At 37.9% G+C, this 15,090-nt stretch overlaps 1 protein-coding gene across 2 annotated transcripts in view; it reads left to right on the forward strand.

Moving 5' to 3' along the window:
• NAA15 (N-alpha-acetyltransferase 15, NatA auxiliary subunit) overlaps positions 1–10,059 on the forward strand; it is a 75,043-nt gene extending 64,984 nt beyond the window's left edge. For both annotated transcript variants that reach the window (XM_043902452.1, XM_043902453.1), the window contains exon 20: positions 895–10,059. In XM_043902452.1, the coding sequence (XP_043758387.1) occupies positions 895–1,095 (201 nt within the window). In that variant the 3' untranslated portion in view covers positions 1,096–10,059. The remainder of the gene's footprint in view (positions 1–894) is intronic.
• Positions 10,060–15,090: the final 5,031 nt, after the last annotated feature.

A 15,090-nucleotide genomic window follows, 5' to 3' on the forward strand; every position in this document is an offset into this window, starting at 1 on the left:
AAACTTAATTTATCTTAAATTTATTTAAGATTGTATATGTGTGCACACATATACAGCAAGATGCCTGGGGAAGGGAATGGCTACTGTCCACTCCAGTATTTCTTGCCTGGAAAATTCCATGGACAGAGAAGCCTGATTGGCTACAGTCCATGGGGTCGCATAGGACAGAGCAACTAACACTTCCACTTTCAGTTAGATTAGTACCTTGTAGACAGTCAAAGTTTGTGGGCTACTTATATCTGGAAACTTCGTAGGATTTTCCAAGTGAAAAGGTGAAGAAAGCAAGCATGAGAAATGTCAAGTCACCATGAATCATTTAAAAATATAAGCAGACTGACTTAAGGGTTTGGTTGAAAGAATTATTAGTAGTCATGAAAAATTTTCCTTGGATGTATATCCTTTGTGTTTCTGAGACTGTCTTTCCTTCTTCATCAGTGGACATACCGTAAAGGTTCTCTTTAATTTGAATAGAAGGTTAAAAAATAATGTTTGATTTTGCCATCTGGCTCTGAGCCTCCAAAAAATTTTAAAGACTTAGTTGACAGTGGCATGTAAATGTCAACACTCATGCACAGGGCCAGGTAGGCTGAGGCAACATTGCCAGAGGTTACTTGCTGAGAGTTGAGTGTCTTTGGATGTAGCACCCCACCCCTTGCTTGTCTCACCTTAGTCCTGACCCTGTTTATATGTCCATCCTTTTGTGTAAACCTTGCAGTTCTGAAGAAACTAATTCTAATGGAATGCATAGTGGGAATAAATACTTTTCTGTATCTTAAATATGTACATTTTGCCTCTCGTTTTAGAAACCTTTTGATAATGAAATGTCCAATAAATTCACAGTAAATTTTTTTTTCTTTTAAGCAAATTATAATGTGACCTTTTTTCTTTCTGTAGACATGTATGGAGGTATTAGAAGCCTTGTGTGATGGTAGCCTAGGAGACTGTAAAGAAGCTGCTGAAGCTTATAGAGCAAATTGTCATAAGCTTTTCCCTTACGCTTTGGCTTTCATGCCTCCTGGATATGAAGAGGATATGAAGATCACAGTTAATGGAGATAGTTCTGCAGAAACTGAAGAACTGGCCAATGAAATTTGAACATCATTAAACAAGCAAACGGAATGACTTTGGACCATATCTAGTGTATAATATTTTTGTCACGCACCTGCTGCATTGCTCTAACTTACACAGAATGAGAAGAGTAAATGTTCTTGCCTTCAAATAGTGTTTTACGTTTTTTATCCTGCTGAAAAAGTATATATAAAATATCTAACATATTACAGGATATAGGTTCAGTTTCTTAAAAAATTAAAAGCTGCTAAAATTGAGGGGTTTAAAAAAAGATACCTTATCCTATTCCTACCTACCCACCCATGTTTTTAAACTAATTTATATAAAATCTGGAGGCTGTTACGGCTAACAAAGCAGGTGTGTGGCAGAAATATTACTTTAAATTTGTCTTGTGAGATTTTACTATATCTCAGACAGCATAAATGCTGTTTTAGCACTGGATTCTTTCACTGAGCACAAAGAGTTGTTGGGGCTTTAGCATCTAACTGATTTTGTTACGGGGTTGATTATGACCATAGGAAGTATGCAATGTGAATCACTATTTACAGAGAAGCCTACAACAGATGCTTGATGTTGTAGAAGCTGGGACATATAGATACCAAGCAGAATTATAAGAAAACCTAGAGGGTGTTCAATACGCTTGTTGTGTTTCCAAAATTCACTGTACATGATCAGTTTGGTGTTCTTGTACCACAGTTTTTAACTGAAGGAACCAGTTGGAACAATCTCAATTCTAACTAAAACTTGAAGAACTAAAATAACAATGCAAACCTTTCAGCATTGTTTTGGCCAAACTTGTTAAAACTGTAATGCAAGAACCAAATGCACTGTGATGTGGCACCAACTAATTAGCAAGCATGAACTTTTCACCCAAGAGTGAAAAAAGAAAATCTACCATGGCTTGAAGTTAAAGAGCAGAACTCCTGACTACCATTCTATGACTGATCAAGAGACTAATAGTTAAAAACCTCAGCAGGCCTTGTTCATGATATGCAGAAAAAAATGTGCTGCAGTTTAGATACCTCTGGAATTTTTCCACAGTGTCACAGGTTTGTAATACTTGAAGCCCTACATTTCTAAGAATATATTTCTTGCTCAGTTGTTTCAGGCAAGCCCAAGACTTTGTAATTTTTAAAGGGCCCAAGATTTATTTCTTTCTTTCTTTTTTTTTTTTTTTTTTCCAATAACAGACCAGCTTCTTTTTCCTGCAGTTACAGATGTAATTTCCTTTTTGTTGTCAAACATAAGGTACCAAATATGATGCAATAAATTGTTTTGAAAAACAGTTGTGTGAATATTTCAACTAATATGTGTTGGGCTTCTGTGAAAATACACAGGTGGAAACAGAGGTGCAAGCCAGAGGCAGTGTAATGTGCTGTAAGGCTAGTTCAGATGGGAACTTTTTGGAATGGACTTAGTGTTGGTGTCAGGGAAATTCCATTAAGCAAGTGCTGTTCCTGCATTAAGATTTCCTTGAGCGCTAGGATGGCAGCAGGTACTATGAATATAATTAGTAATTTGAAAGGAAAAGTGAGAACTGCTATTTTGTTTGAGAAAATGAGCCTTAAAATTTTAAACCCAAACACTGAGAACTAGCCAGAGGCTCTGTATTCTCATTGCATTTGCAAGATCTCAGCAAATAAGGATATTAAGTAAAATGAATTGATTGTGTATATAATTGACCTTTTTGTGGTACTTTTTAGTTTATAGAAAGTATATTCTAAAGGGAATTTTCAGGAGACATGATCCTTTTACTGATTGAACAATTGTGCTAAACTCAGCATTTCATAGTACATGACCTGCATTCCACATCCCAGTCTAGTAATTTAGTGGTGTAAAGACAAGTACAGACTGGACTCTAGTGCTTTGTTATGTTTATTAACTGGCCCTGTCTCAGGAACATCTTAACAGATGGCAAAAAAAAAAAAAAAAAAACTTTTTTCAACTTCTCCTATGAGTGGCAACTGAAGTTCTTGTTGTTGGTAAAGAACACTAGTGCTACCTCTGCCACTAATGAGGTGTTTGGAGGAGGCACCAGCCATAAAATAGGGGGTGTGTGTGTGAATTATGTTTAAACTCTACTGTATATTGAAATGAAATTCTTATATTTGTCTTGACAATGTTCAAATGATGTAGATTGTTTTAGAATGAATATTCATAAGTACTAAGAACTCTTGATGCAGAGGCCACCCATGAGGAGCTAAATTCCTAACATGTATATTGTATTCCAACCCAATTTTACTGGAACTATTAAATAAATATTTTATTTTCTTTCAGGTTTACTTGATAGTGGATACATTGTCTGGTCTCAGAGGATACTGACATAGGTTCATTTTATGTCCAGACATCACCCCTAAAACATTGTACTGTGCTATCTTACCCTGGATAGTATGAACTGGATCATCTCACATTTGCCTCATTCACTCTATTCCAAATGATGCTGTGGGGGAAAACAGGGTTAGGAAAAAAGGGGGGGAGGAATGCAGTGATGTTGTAATCTAAACAAGTGCCTTATGTTTATTGCTAAGAACTGGTGTTATCAACCCTTTTGAAAAGAAAGGGTCCCTTGACCTGTATTAACATAGGAGAAGTAAAGTTCTTTTTGTTTTTCTTTATATTTACTACTCTTGTCATTTCTCATTCAAAAACTAAAATCTGACTAGCAGGTTAGTTTTCCTCAGCTTTAATTCGATAGTTGAGTTTTTAGCATTTTCAACATTTCTCTGTACCGATTTGTTATGCACAAGAATAAAGGTGATCTAATAGCATGACTAAAAGTAGCCCCGATGCTAGTGAATAGCTTTCCTGTGGGTTTTATCACTCCCTTGTTTTTCACAGAGTTGTTTGTACTCCACGATATATTGCTCTATGTGAAACGAAAGCTGTGACTGTAAGAAGAGGCCAGAAAAATGCGGTCTAGATCAGGTAGGTTGTGATAAATCCAGGGAAGTCTCTTGTACACCATTTCTAGGAATATTTCAGCTATCACGTGTAGCATCTGTTTGGGAAAAGTTTGAAAGTGAAGTGTTGGATTTTCTTACAAGATATGTATATATTTGTCTTAATAATTACCAGCCTTAAGCTTTGAAATTACTCTTACTAAGAGAATTCAAAGAAAGACTGACATTTCCAATGGAAGGTAGTCTTGTTCTACCTTGTGCTCCACCTCTTAAGTTACAGGCAAGGTTTCTTGATACCATCCTGCTGTCATCTGAACTCTGCTAAATCCACTGCCAGATCTACATGAAAAACTCCCATGAAGTGGCCGTGCTGCCCCACAGGGGGCTGAGCCTTTCAAGTTTTGTTCCAGTTTTGATGGTTGGAAATCTTACAACTTGTAGCAATAAAGCATTTTTGGAAAAGGTTATTCTTTGTTGAATTGCACTTTCACCTTTCAGTATGCTCCTACTAGAGGGATGTTGGTAGTGTGCAGGAGGTTCTGGAGAAAAGAATGCTCTCACTTTGATAAAGCAGATTATTGGGTACATACTTTAGCTTACACAGCCTATTTACACTGCTGCCTCCATCAGGACATACCCTCCCTCGTGGTGACGGCAAAAGGGCGGAAGGAAAGGGGAGCAGTGTGTTGTAGGAGAGAGGTGTCCAGCCTCTTGGTTTACCCAGTTGGCCTTTGAAGTGGTGCCATCTTGGGATTATAGCCAAAGAAAGAAAAATGGGTACTATTTAAATTAGAATTTACTGAACTGTCAACTATAGATAAACTTGGAATTTTAATCCTCAATGCTATTTGTAAAGGTTCTATGTGCAAGAAATAGAATACACTTTTTTTCAAGGCTTCTTGTAACAAAAGTAATACTTGGCAATCTAATAAGACTGTAATATAGTTCTTACATTTTTTTAATACACATTTTTTTGCTGTCTAAAGAGTCTGTTTTATTTCATACAACTGGTACAGTTCTCTTTAACTGAAAAAAAAAAAAAAATTGATGGTGATGAAAAGATGGGAAATTTCCTATCTGTGTTATAAAGAATTCTGCTATTGCTTAAATCCTCAACTTGGCCTCAATAAGTATAAAGTTTCAGAAACAAAATAGGAGTGAAGAGATTTTTTTGAATATATTCTGGATCCCATGGCCTGCTTTCAGCTAATAATTAAATTTGCCTTCTATATTTAGTTACCTGTGAATTGTCTAAATCTCCACACCATTTTTGGCTGTCTTTCCAATCTACCATAGTTTTCTAGCATTGAGCTTTGATAAACCTGCCATTTGTTTACTTTGATCTGCAAGTTTATCAAGTCCATTGTCTAGTGCCTGATGCCTTATCACAACTGGTCTAGGTACTGGGTTTTCTTAAGTATTCTTCTAAAACTCTTGGTGTTTCTTAATAGTAACTAAGCTAACCACTTCTCATCTTTCTTTTGAACTATTAATATTTGCCTTTGAATAGTCCTACTGTTAGCTGATGCATTCCATTTCTCATAGTATTTTTCTGTGACCTGCTAGGATGCTTGTTTCTTAGACAAATATCTAATTACAATGTTAAATTAAATGATTAATATTTTGGTTCAGACTCATGTAAAGCCATTTTTAATGTAATGTATGAAATCTTAAGAATTAACATTGGGTACATTTTAGGGTAGTGACTAAGTACATAATTGATATTAAAATCTTTGTGAAATTTGCTATGAATATTGGCCTACAGATAGTAGAAAATAGCAATAAAGCACTATTAACTTTCAGGTCATTTGCACAGGCTTAAAGATTTTTTTTAATCTATTGATTTAGAATAGTCCCATTTTTCTTCCCTTTGGCCCTGTCTGTTGGTCTTCAGAGATTTCCTCAGAATACCACAGATCCATTTTATTTTATTTTTATGTTGAATGAATTTCTCACATCTAATTTTTTGTTTTCTTCCTATAGTTTGTCAGAGGAGTGGTTGTGACTGGCCTTGTAGGAAGCAGATAACTGAAGGACCATCCTCTTTCTCAGTTGCCTCATTGTGGCATTAGTTGGCAGTGAACCTTCTCATCCTTCATGTCTTTAGCAACCAACCAACCAGCCAGGTAACAGTCACGTCCAGTGGAATTAAGTTATTTCAAAGATTGCCCCTCAGTAGTTTTTCTTTCTTTCAAACAGTATAGGGAGACTGGTAACACAAACCACTTAACCTTAAGGCTCTGTTTCCTGCATCGTAGTTAGTTCAGTTGCTCAGTCATGTCTGACTCTGCGACCCCATGGATCGTAGTATCTCCACTTTTAATCATTACAAGTAAGGAGACACTAGGTGGAGATCTCCAGTGGTTATTTCTAGACACTTGACCTATAGATAGCCAGTGTTCATCACAACTAGAATTATGGTGTAGTTGATCTTATCTGCTTAGGACTGGCAATTGAATCTTTTAAAACTTAATCCTGGTTGTATATTAGAATCCCAGGGGGATTGTTTGAAAGCCACAAATCCCAATGGCCAAGCCCACCTTCTGAGTTCTGATTTAAATTACCTGGAGCCAGGCCTGGACATTGGTCTTTTATTTTCTTTCTTTCAAGACTACCCCAGTGATTCTTAAGGTATACTGATCTTTTTTTGAGGAAGTTCAAAATATTTCATAGTATTTGATTTTTTCATTAAAGAGATACAAGCAACTATGTAAGTGCAAAAAGGTGATTTTTCCCCTATCTTACATTAAGGGGAAGAATTTGTATTTGAACTTTCTGTCAGAAGATTGTCAGAAACTTTTTGGGTTATTTTGAAAGCCCATGCTTTTTTCCCCTCATTCTGCTGTTCTACTGAGATGTGTGTGTGTACACTTAGTTGCTCAGTAGTGACTCTTTGAGACCCCATGGACTGTAGCCCACCAGGCTCCTCTGTCCGTGGGATTTTCCAGTCAAGAATACTGCATTGGGTTGCCATTTCCTACTCCAGGAGATCTTCCTGTTCTGAGATGCTGGTATTCAAAGAAGAGAAAAAAAAGTCACTTCTACATAGTTTTGTTGCATGTCCTGGTAACTTGGTTTCATTTAAGCAATAATTCCTGTAGATGCATGATTGAGTTTTCTAATGGATGAATACCAAAGCAAAGCACAAAGTCGTTAAAATAAGGATAGATGGTGGTATTATTCCCTGAGAATTCATACACTCCTCTAATATACATACCTAAACCTCCAATCAAATATGTAGGGTTTTTTTTCCTTCCATAAAGGACTACGTTTTCCTTCTTTCTTTTACTTGAAAGTTAACTTTAAAAAAAATTTATTTCAATTTTTAAATGTTGGCTGCACTGGGTCTTTGTTGTGGCAGCGGGCTTTCTTTAGTTGCGGCATGCAGGCTTCCCTTGTGGTGGAGCACGGGCTCTGGAGTGCGCTGGCTGAGTAGTCACGGTGTGTGGGCCCTCTAGTTGTGGCGTGAAGTCTTAGTTGCCCTGCAGTGTGTGGGATCTTAGTTCCCTGACCAGGGATCAAAACTCTGTCCTCTGCATTGAAAGGTAGATTCTTAATCCCTGGACCACCAGGCAAGTCCCTGCATTTCTATAAATGAATGAATTTCTATTACAAATCTCAGGTATGAGAGGAACCCTGATTCTGTGACAGAATTAAAATATGGCTTATTGGTATAGAACCTGGTAAGGAGGTTTATGTGCTACAGAATCATATATCAAATTAAAAACTAGCTTATGAGAGCTGTTGAAATAATATTCTGAATAGTTCTCCCAAATTTATCCAACCTAGTAGTTTTCTATAATGAAATAGGAATTGTTGTATAGACCAGCTCTTATGTGTATCTACTTTATTCTTGATTGGTTAAAGATTTTGATGAATGAGACAAGCTAAATACTGTTCATTGCCATTTTTGTGTTTATAGACATGGATGGTTTTCCTTCACCTTAAGTTTTTAGATCAGACAGAACCAAGTTTAAATCCTGGCTCAGGTATCTTAGGCAAGATACTAGGAATTCCTAGTTCATATAGTTGTTGGAAGGACTAAGTAACATATTGTATATAAGTGGTTATCAGAAAGCCTGACACATAAGGATTCATTATAAATATTCATAGGCATAACATTCATTTTAAGTTATAGTATTTGCAAAAGGATGTTCTCCTCTGTTTACTTGTCAGCATTCTATTTGATTATCTCTGTTTGTTTCCTGTAGTACACTGGACCAGTATACTCAGGAAATTATAATCTTTTTGTAGATATTAATGGCTCAAATTATGCTTTTTTTCCCCCTAGTGTTTTACATCTTCTAGCACTTTAGATTATTTTGCCTTTTCGTACAATAGAGAAAACCACCAGTAACACCTCCATCCTCCCATCATTCTGACATTCATGGAAACTTTTACTAGTGTTAGTAAACGTGGCAGATTTCTTGATGCTGCTTTTATAATTATTTAGAAGATACAAAATAAAACCAGTCCCAGTGTCTTTCCTTTCATCCATTCAGTAGTTAGTAAATACCTACCACCTCCAGAAACTATGCTTCATACTGGGGATATATGACATGGCCGTTGCTCTCAGTTTTCGCAGGCTAGTGAAGGAGACAGGCAAATCAAGAAATGATCGCAGCAGCAATATATAAACCCCTAGGAATTAGTACTCAATTCTGTTTGGATGAACTGGGAAAAGCTTAACAGCGTATGTTCCCTTGAGCTTGGAAAGATAAAGATGAATTTTATATACAGACAAAAGATAGCATGTGCCTAAAGGTTCAGATACATGAAACAAGGTCATGTGTTCAGGGACTGAAAAATAGTATGAACAGAATCTGGGAAATAAGGCTGGAGCTCCAATTAGCGATACTTAGATGGCCCACTGAAAGACTAGATTTGGCTTTGTGTAATTCAATTCCCTAATTGAAGAATTAGGGAAAGATGATAAGTATTTGAGAAAATTCCACTAGCAATGTGATGGTGGGAATAGGGAGTGAGATTGGAGGCACCAAGGCTAATCAGAAGACTCAAGCTGAGCTAATACTCCTGAGTTCTATTCTGTGCCAGGCTATGTAGTAAGCATTTTGTACCAGTTAGCTCATTTAAACCTTAAAAAAATATGAGGCAGGTGTTGTTCCCATTTAACAGCTTGAGAATCATAATTTTCCTCTGGTCACATAGCTTGTGAGTGAGAAAAATAGGCGTTCAGGCCCAGGTATGTCTTGCTTCAGATCAGTATAACAGTGCTTGCTTCAGATCAGTATAACAACTGGAAAGAAGAGAGGACAGCAACAGTTAAGTATTAACGTGAAGAAGAGAGCCAAGAATACAAGAAATGTTAGGCAGATAGGACTTCCATCAGCGACAAGTGGAAGTTAGCAGTGATGCCCAGGGTTTCGGCAAAAAACAGCTATCTTTAATGTTATCATTAAACAGAGTCAAGAATTGAGAAGAAGAAATTGAGGGGAAAAGAAAGAGGTCTTTTCAGACATGGATTTTAGGCATGTAACATAACGTGTAGTGGGCAGCTAGGTGTATGAGTCTGAAACTTACAAGAGAAGTGACTTGAAGAGTGAGCTATGAGTGGTGTGATTTGACAAAACTGCTCAAAGAGAATAAGAAAAGGGGGTAGAGGAAGAGAAGCTAATAAAAGAACCTAGTGGTCAAGAAGCTGGAATTTGAAAATAATAGTTTTGAGGAAGCAAAGGTTTTCAAGGATTGGGGTCAATAAGTTCAAAATCAAGATGTGATAATTCACATCCATCTAGTTGGTAACATTTTAGAATAAGACTGAATATCACATGTTGGCCAAGATATTGAAAAACATCAGAGGAACTCTCAGGTATCCTGTCTTTGAGTGTATAGATTGGTATAATCATTATGAGGGCAGTATTCATTTACTAAAATGAAACGTGCATAAACCAGCTATTCTGATAGGATACCTGTATCTATAGATCTAACCCTCGATATAGATCTCTGTGTCTGTAGACATATAGAGATATGCCCTGTAAACATTCCCACATATTTGCCAGAGATACGTGCAAGGATGTTCATTGCAGTATTGTTTATAATAATGAAACTTGGAAATAAAATGTAACATAAATGAATAAATTGTGGTATATTCATTTAATTAAATGCTCTACAGTTAAATAAGCTAGCATTAAGTGAATCAAGAATTGCTCTCCAAAACAGTAATGATCCAAAAGCAAAAAGGAAGTTAAATGGCATTATATTTCTTGTATGTAGAAATTTTAAAATTTCTTCTAAATTTTTTAAGCCAGATAATACTAAGTATGGTTTATGTGAATATTCACATAAAGTAAAAGTTTAAAAACAGGTTTGGGAATTTTAAACTGTCCAGAACCACTGTCCAGATTCAGGACAGTGGTTCTCTTTAAACAAGGGAGAGTCATGTTGGGAAGGTGAGGGTCCTATAGCTTTTATTTCTTAAAAAATATGTTTGAGATAAATATGGCAGAATGTTAACATTAGGTGTTTTTGTTCATTTGGGTGGAATACTTTTTTAGAAAGTTTAAAAAAAATTTTTTTAATTCCCTACTGATAAAAGTGGGTGGACAAAAATATACTAAGATAATACTAACTCAGAAAGTAGAGGGAAAAAACCTATAGTCAAAACAAACGCTGCTTTAGTTTCCCAGAAGGTTAAGAGTACTTTTACTGATGTATTAAGAGTGATGAGGGGGCTTCCCTGGTGGTTCAGTGGTAAAGAGTTCAGCTGGCAATGCAGGAGACATGGCTTCAGTCCCTGGTCCGGGAAGATCTCACATACTGTGGAGCACCTAAGCCAGGCTCTACAACTATTGACCCGTCCGTGCTCTATAGCCTGGGAGCCACAACAACGGAAGCCGACGAGCCCTAGAGCCCGTGCTCTGCAACAAGAAAACCCACCGCAATGAAAAGCGCATGCTTGCCACAACTAGAGACAAGCCCAAACAGCATGGAAGACCCGGTTGGAGGATGTGTAACAAATTTTCCAGAAGAAAAGAGACTCAAGTAATATCTAAAACATTATTGCCCTTTGTAATTTCCAACGTACTCATTTATTGTTTAGTTGCTAAGTCACGTCCAACTCTACCACTCCATGGACTGCAACGTGGCAGACTTCCTTGTGCTTCACTGTCTCCCAGAGTTTGCTTAAACTCATGTCCATTGAGTTGGTGCTGCCATCTAACCATCTCAACCTCTGTTGCCTGCTTCTCCTGCCCTCAGTCTTTCCCAGCATCAGGGTCTTTTCCAGTGAGTCGGCTCTTTGCATCAGGCGGCCAAAGGATTGGAGCTTCAGCATTAGTCCTTCCAATGAATATTCAGTGTTGATTTCCTTTAGGATGGACTGGTTTGATCTCCTTGCAGTCCAAGGGACTCTCAAAAGTCTCCAGCACCACAATTCGAAAGCATCAATTCTTTGCTGCTCAGCCTTCTTTATGGTCCAGCTCTCACATCCATATATGACTACTGAAAAACCATAGCTTTGAATATACAGACCTTTGTTGGCAAAATGATGTCTTTGATACACTGTCTAGGTTTGTCATAGCTTTCCTTCAGAGGAGCAGGCATCTTTTAATTTCATGTCTGCAGTCACCAGTGATTTGGAGCCCAAAGAAATAAAATCTCTCACTGTTCTCACTTTTTCTCCACTTGCCATGAAGTGATGAGACCAGATGCCATGATCTTAGTTTTTTGAATGTTGAGTTCTAAGCCAGCTTTCTCACTCTCTCACCCTTATCAAGAGGCTCTTTAGTTCGTTGTTTTCTGCCGTTAGAGTGGTATCATCTGTGTTTCTGAGGTGGTTGATATTTCTCCCGGCAGTCTTGATTCCAGCTTCTGCTTCATCCAGCCTGGCATTTCACATGATGTACTCTGCATAGAAGTTAAATAAGCAGGGTGACAATATATAGCCCCGATGTACTCCTTTCCCAATTTTGAACCAATCAGTTGTTCCATGTCCAGTTCTCACTGTTGCTTCTTGACTTGCCTATACGTTTCTCAGGAGACAGGTAAAGTGGTCTGGTATTCTCCTCTCTTTAAGAATTTTCCAGTTTGTTGTGACCACACAGTCAAAGGCTTTCACATAGTCAATAAAGCAGAAATAGATGTTTTTCTGGAATTCCATTGCTGTCTCTGATCCACCCAGTGTTGGCAATTTGATCTCTGGTTCCCCTGCCTTTTCTAAACCCAGAAGTTCTTGGTTCACATAATTCTGAAGCCTAGCTTGAAGAATTTTGAGCATGACCTTGCTAGTGTGTGAAATGAACGCCATTGTATGGTAGTTTGAACATTCTCGGGCATTGTCCTTTGGGATTGGAGTGAAAACTGGTCTTTTTCCATCGTTTTCATCACAGAGCATTGAAATGCAAAAGTCAGGAAGTAACTGGAGTGGCAGGTTTGGCCTTGGAGAGCAAAGTGCTCATGTGTGGGTGTTACTTCCTTCCTTCACGGATGGAGATACGTGTTTCAGAGACGTTACACGACTGGCTAAAGTATCCAGCTCGCAGTAGAAAGCTGCTTCAATGGACCTGTGCGCATCTTTTCTTGTGTTCCTTCTCCCATTATAAACTAGGTGTTCAAGTTCACGAAACTAGATGTTAGAGCAGAACTTGAGCCCAGGTTTTCGTTTGAAGGCAAACTATAAACTACACAGTATTCCTCGATCACATTATTTTGCTTAAAGAGCTATTACTGAGGTTAAATGCCTTGGCTATTTAGAACTGCCTTAGAAGAAAGAGTTGCTGCCATTTTAAAAAATGGGTATTTTCTAAACTATGCATTTTTGTTCAGTATTTGTTTATCCTTTTTGCTATATACAACATATTTTACATTGACACTGCTTTGTTTCAAACTTAACCTTTTTTCCCCCACAACCCCTTTTTATGTTTGGATTTCCACTCAGTGGGAAGTGAATTTTTCAGATAGTGAAGATCAATGTTTAAGATCATTTACCAGTTCCTCCTTTATCCCTTAAGATCATTTACCAATTCACCCTTTATTCCTTAACTTACATGCAATGCAAGAAACAACTGCAGTTACTAAGATACCCATAGTAACCTGACCAAGAGCTGTAAGTTATAGATGTATTGATTATTAGAGATTGTCAGGCTGTCTTGCTAAAGTATTATGATTAAAAACTGAGATAACTGAGTCTCTTTTGTCCTTTCACACCAACTACAATATTATACTTCAAACCAAAGAGTGACTCTTCCTGAGTAAAATGAGAGGAAATATTACCACTCGTGAAAGTAGCATAAACTCACAATTCTAATGTTTGTTACATTTTGTAGTTAGGAAGCCCTTCACAAACTTTGCAAAATCAGTTTCCACAGAATAGTGGGAAGTGAAACCAGGGAGGGGTTTGAAAAGAAGACGGGGATGATTTGGAATAAACAGCTGACTAAAGACAAAAACATTAAAGAACAGTGTTAACCACTGAACTGATTTTGGAAATCATGAAAGTATAGTAATTTTCTGATTGTTTCTAGTACCTTAGCTGAATGGCTCATAGAACTAGGCATGTTACAGGACTGATCGAGAACTGTGAGTTGGATGAGGTACAGAGAAGATAGATGAGGATGAAGGGAAGCGCGTTGAGGGCACTGGTGCCCAGCAGAATACAGCGATGTTCTATAAATGTGTATTGGAAGAGAGCAGGGAAGGAAGCATATGGAGGGGGATTGGAAGCACCAAATAAAAGCCAGTTATGGAAGGAAGTGGAATGAAGAATAACCTGGAAGTAAAGGTAGTATTATAGGAATGAAGGTCTTGATGAGCTTGTGGATCAGGCATACTGAGGACACTGGATGGAAGGATAAGGGTACTGAAATCACTCAGAGCTACTCCATAGCAAAGCAGAGACTGCGGCCCACGGAATGAGGTTGAAGTAGCCCTTGATCTGTGATGTTTGTCTGTTCAACAGACCATCCACACAAATATGGAAATAGGAAATGTTTCATGCAGTGAATTGAAGTTTAAAGAAATAAAATAATCCAGATGTAATGTTTTTCTGGAGAATGACCTGGAGATTAAGATGTGAAGGACAAAAGCAAGGCAAAGAATAGCAAAATTAGATGGAATAAACTTCAAAAGACTTAAAGTTTTTTATAGAAAAGTGAAATGCTTTAGAAGGGACTATGGGACAAAGAAGGGCAATACTAATTCTGAGCTCTGTGGAATATGACAGCTTGGGGAAACTGCCAAGGAAACAGTATCTTTGAGAAAGAAGTTGAGGAAATAGAGTCTTCAAAAAAGGCTGTAAAGATACAGGTGAGTTTACTTATTGCAGAATAGGTTGCCAAGGCCCACACCAAGGGCCAAGGGAAGGTTTTGTGGGAATGATGGAGATGAGCGGTCAAGAGGGCATGCCATCAGGTACGCAGCAGTCAGGAGATAAGAAATGATAGGGAGCTGATGGATGGTGAGGAGGCTACCTTTTGAGCAGTGACCAGGAATGAAAAGTTGGGATGGAACTATAGTTTCTCAGCTTTTTATCCAGTTGTTTTGGACAAAACTGGTTAACTGAGGGTCCCAGGGAGTGTTTAGCCTTATCTTTGTAGGAGTGTGGTGTGGTGGTGATTGCTGCTGCTTTGCAGGGCTTGCTCTGCAGAAAGTTAAGTATGGAAGTATTTGGCCTAGTCTCTGCTGGACTTCCTCATGGTTTAAAACAAGCTACCATGGATTTGCCACACTCTGACTGGCGTGCAGCACGCTATCTTCTAGAGGACAGGACCCCTGGACTTTTTCTATAGGACTGCACCCTCTTTAGTATAAGGATGAGTATCTGTGCTTTACATAATATGCAATTCCCTATTTTCCTGCTTTTGAAAAAGATTTCATTCACCAGTCTTTTGGAGAGAGTATGATACAGTGGTGCCAACATCCGTTGGATCATAGAAAAAGCAAGAGCTCCAGAAAAACATCTATTTCTGCTTCATTGTCTACGCCAAAGCCTTTGACTTTGTGGATCACAACAAACCTGTGGAAAATTCTTAAAGAAATGGGAATACCAGACCATCATCTTACCTGAGAAACCTGTAGGCAGGTCAAGAAACAACAGTTAGAACCGGACATGGAGTAACAGACTGGTTCCAAATTGGGAAAGGAGTGCATCAAGGCTGTATATTGT

The sequence above is a fragment of the Cervus elaphus genome, chromosome 5 (assembly GCF_910594005.1).
Source record: "Cervus elaphus chromosome 5, mCerEla1.1, whole genome shotgun sequence".
Lineage (NCBI taxonomy): Eukaryota > Metazoa > Chordata > Mammalia > Artiodactyla > Cervidae > Cervus > Cervus elaphus.